General features: G+C 37.3%; 1 protein-coding gene across 1 annotated transcript; it reads left to right on the plus strand.

The window, feature by feature from the left end:
• Positions 1 to 2,396: 2,396 nt before the first annotated feature.
• LOC105384685 (5-formyltetrahydrofolate cyclo-ligase) lies at positions 2,397 to 3,652 on the plus strand. Its single transcript, XM_011554959.3, has 3 exons — positions 2,397 to 2,683; positions 2,960 to 3,212; positions 3,347 to 3,652. Exons 1-3 carry the CDS (start codon positions 2,564 to 2,566, stop codon positions 3,583 to 3,585), a joined length of 612 nt encoding a protein of 203 aa, XP_011553261.3. The 5' UTR covers positions 2,397 to 2,563; the 3' UTR covers positions 3,586 to 3,652.
• Positions 3,653 to 4,622: the final 970 nt, after the last annotated feature.

Raw genomic sequence — 4,622 nt, forward strand, 5'->3', positions numbered from 1 at the left:
GCTTCAGCTATCAGTCTTTGTCCTACAGTAACTCAACCGCGCCCGCGCAGTCAATTTCTCACCTTATCTTTACTCACCATTAAGAACGGATTCCTTTGGAGTAAGGTTTGTTTGTGGTTGTTGATGAATGACTATTTGTATGCGTAAATAATTGCATCGTTATATTAACAGATTAAAATTGAAATAAATGTGGTAAGTAACGTGCTGACGTAGGCACGTTTACGAGCGAATAATGTAAACTGTTTAACAAGGAAGTTTTGATGACACTTTAAAACAATGGCTTTGTTGCCAAATGGAGGATAAAGATAGTGAAGGAGATGGTTTTATCGCACCGAGTTTGCAATTATTTTCTTGGAGTCCGTGACAGATAAGATAACAGATAAGTACTAGAGTTTGACCAGGATTTGTCACCGTGGTGGAAGGGATTCGTCACTAAGATCAATTATCAGCTGCTGACCACTGACTGTAGGGACCAGGGTACGCTGTTTATAATGTCTTATTTATAAGGTCACTCAGGGAAGCATCCTAAACATAGAATAATACTTATCATGGACTCGAGAGTACCACCATTCTCAATGACCTAAGTTGTCAGTCAGTAAAGCCAAAACATTCGGCGGCAAAAAAAACAGACTTTTCCAATTACCAGGGTGATGCTAAAAGTTTGTACTCGTCTAAATACCTTTTATTTTAATGGTTAACCGACGCGAAGTCCTTTATTGTATATTGATTTAATATTTTTTTATTAAATTATAATAATTATGATATTGAGTCGTCGCGACCTATGAACTTCTTTCGGATTCAATTACCCACTTCGAAATAAATTCTCAGTCACAGAAACAAAACGTGTGAAAATCGACAAACCGGGTTTAGCAGAAGGAACGTTAGCAATTTTTTTTGTTGTAGTCATATTTCCTAATTTTTTAAAAAAAAATTTAAATAATTTTTTTTTTCAATAAATTAATATAATTGTTACTTTTCCTCACAAACTTATTGGTGATGGTTACATTATGTTTAGTAAAACCACATTCCAGAAAAAAAATAACATTCATACCGTATTCTTCATAATTGCGAAGGTTTAGTACCTGAGGTAAAATGACGAGGATTAGGACATCCTAATCACAGCGATGCCGCATCGTGTTCGTGTCACCTTGCTAGAGTTTCATGTCTGAGGTTAGGTTAGGACTAGATACAAGAACTAAATGTTATGAAATAGGCTCAGAATTTTAGTATCAACAAAACATGTAAAACAACAGTCTGGTGCGTACATTAACAACAATATTAACTGATATTTATACAGAGTCTTGTAAAAGTGGTAGAGTAAATGAAAGGACTCTCAATCAGCTCATGAAACTGCAAACATATTGGAAATTGTAAAAAAAAACAAAAATACTTACTTCAATGGTACTACATTATTAAGGCAATTTTTTATGGGTAGCGTGGTCAGTTCATGTCATACTAGTTACCCATAATTAAATCATGACTCATGTTTTGCCCCAATAGGGTGTATTAAAAATGCATGTACAATGTACATTTGCTGTAAAAGCACCATCTAGTTGTAAATACTGCCACTATTTAATCGATACTGTATGTTGTTTTTAAAATCAAATAGAATAGGTATTGTAAGTTAACGGTTACGTCTTTCTTCACTAGATGCCGCTACTTTGTGCAATTAACTACAATAAAGTAAGATGTTTTATTAAGATCTTGAAATATTTTAATCATAAAAGCTTTTCAAGAAGCGAAGTGGTACAGGATCAAATAATGTCTACCTCTGGAAGAATATTTGTGTAGGCTGAAGCCACTTCTACCAGGAACTGGAAGGCGCATCCAACTGCATAAGGGAAGTGCCTAGACAAAATTGAATACTCCTCAGCCATTCCTCAAAGTCTGAAGGGAAAAAAAGTCTTTCACCTGTTCAGAAATTATGGATGCTGACTGACGGTTAGACTAGTTCTCGGGTTAGCTGCACTATGGGAGAGGACTATGCCCAGCAGCTCACGATGACAGGCTGATGATGATGATGATAGAAGTATGGGGAAGTACCCTTCTATGCTGTAATATCACCAATACGATTAAGGTCTTCCCTGCTACCGTACGGTGATAATGATAAAGAAAAAAATATATTTGTGAATAGAATGGATCCCACTAGCTGAATCGTATTTTAATTTTCCAACTATTCCATAAAAGTCATCGTTGACTATCGATGGCATTTACTATGCGGTATTGTATTCTTACATCACTGCAAGAAGTACCCATCTCTCTACTAATTGCTAAAATATGCAGTTAGGCGCACTGAGCAGGGTATTTACCTATTTAACTTTATTATCTGGTTATCTCAAAATATAACCTTACAGCTTGAACTTTATGACGGGTTCGGATTTATCTTAATTCATGCAAGGCAGTGTTTTAGGAATCTTGGCTACTCTTGTAAGCATTACCAATAACAACAATAAGATTCATTGTTTTTGTTCTCACAGTAACTTGACGTTTAATCAAGAAGTATCTTGTGTCGGTAATAGAATAAAATCGTTTTTTGTAGACGAAAAAGTCACGTTAGGACATAATGAGTGGAAAAATTGTTCCTAATGTAAAGAAGGTCGCACTCAGAAAAGTGGTTGATCAAATATTGGCTTCTATGTCTCAAGAGGATCGACTGCGTCAGTCTAAAGTTATTGGGGACAAAGTAAGTAAAAAATATACTTTACATACGTGGATCAAATACCCACACATAATTTACATAATTACGTGCTCGCAGTTCAGTTTTAGTTAATAATATTCCATGTAATTGATATAGTACACTGTGTACCAATATTGTAGATGTAAACATGTAGATACCTAACTACTTACCTGATTCTCAGTTCCATATTATGAGAATGTAATTTTCAACTGACAAGTTAAATTACTCCCTCACTCTCTTGCATACTTAACTAACAAAACAACTTCTTACAACATTTTACAGATACTGAGCCATCCGAAATACAAGGAAGCCAAACGAATTGCTCTTTTCTTAAGTCTACCTTCAGAGGTAAACACTGAGCCGATTCTTCGTGACATTCTGTCTCGTGGGGACGCCGCCTTCGTTCCCCAGTACTCTAAGGGGAAGATGAGGATGTTGAGAGTACTACCGGGTGACCTGGAAGCCATGCCTGAGACCAGCTGGGGTATCAAACAACACGCGAAGGACGTAGTGAGAGAAGACGCCCTTGATAACGGTAACAGCGCCTGGCCGTTTTAGTTTACCAATAGCTTTTGAATGGACAATTGCTGTATTTTTCATTGAAGGCGCTTTCAAATTGCTTCTCAGCATGAAAACAATAAGTACTTACGAACCTTCTATCCATTCCAGGCGGTCTAGATCTAGTCATAGCTCCAGGAGCAGCCTTCACCGCTGCCGGGTGGCGCCTCGGCCACGGGGGGGGCTACTACGACCGCTACTTGGCTGAGCTGAAGAGGCGTCACGCGGAGGGGTCTGGTGCGTTCGTTGACCCCTACATCCTGGCTGTGGGGTTCAAGCAGCAACTGTTTGAAGAAGTGCCTGTGGACGCACAGGATGTGAAGGTGGATGAGGTGGTTACTGCTGACTAATGAATAAGTGAAAAAATATGTTTATCAGATTATGTATTTTTTTAATTAAAAATATTTTGTAAATTTAGTTTTTTTTCCTTTTGTCACATTATAAGTAAGTTAGTTCACAATCATGTTTCTATTTTATTTGCATTATCCTCTTAGTTCTCAAGTAATACTTAACGAAAAAGACTAACTTGCTGAAAACTTTGTTTACATAATAATGATTCAAGTGGGTTTTAGTAGAAATTTACATTTAAGTAAATAATTAGGCACACCGCACCAGGCACTTATACATAAACCTACTCTTATGTATGCACAATTTTTTATTTGAGTGCTCATCTATTATTTAATGTAGGTATAACTACCTCGTAGGTAGAATACTAGCTCGCATAAAAAGGTTACATCATTCTATACACTGTTTTCAGAATTTCCAGATTCGAGAATTTCGTATGCAATATACCAGAATTTCGCATGCAATATTCCACGTAGAAAAGAGTTAAACGCGCGGTCGCTACAAACTCGTAGCACGAGTTGCTACGAGATTTAGGACACGCTCGTAATATAATGATGTGCTGTTTATCATCACCTACGCTCTAAAAGTTAGTGAGAATAGCTTTCTTGCACGTAGAATGCGAAAGAATGCTTGCATGATGATGAATTTCAAGTAAAAGCCTTCTTAAACACAGCAGCTGATGATATTCAGCTATTATTTACCTTGTAATGAAGGTGAGGAAAACCTTTCGTCGTCGATATACGCATAATGTCTGATCCAGACTCACGCTGAGAAGTCTCGGCGAGAGGTTTGTCGAGACTTGTCGCAATCTCGGTGAACCATCCACACTCTCGGTGTGGTCTCACTTGTATTCTTGAAATCCCTTTGTCTCGGCCAAAAGACCGACACCTATCGGAGAACACCCGAGCGAGAGAACGTTTAAAGAAAGCATTTTTTTGTTTTTCATGTTTTACTCTTAATTTCCTCGCATTCATAATGGAAAAGTATTACCTCGTGAAACCCCTTTATTTAGACTAAATAAGTTTTTACCTTTTGGGTAACA

Source organism: Plutella xylostella, chromosome 12 (genome assembly GCF_932276165.1).
Source record: "Plutella xylostella chromosome 12, ilPluXylo3.1, whole genome shotgun sequence".
NCBI classification, from domain to species: Eukaryota; Metazoa; Arthropoda; class Insecta; order Lepidoptera; family Plutellidae; genus Plutella; species Plutella xylostella.

What these genes read in the sequence shown, in the direction of transcription:
- LOC105384685 (XM_011554959.3), top strand. Translation starts at nt 2,564, where the DNA reads ATGAGTGGAAAAATTGTTCCTAATGTAAAGAAGGTCGCACTCAGAAAA. An exon ending in CTAAAGTTATTGGGGACAAA is followed by an intron (nt 2,684 to 2,959) that starts GTAAGTAAAAAA and finishes AACATTTTACAG; the next exon opens with ATACTGAGCCATCCGAAATA. An exon ending in AGAAGACGCCCTTGATAACG is followed by an intron (nt 3,213 to 3,346) that starts GTAACAGCGCCT and finishes TATCCATTCCAG; the next exon opens with GCGGTCTAGATCTAGTCATA.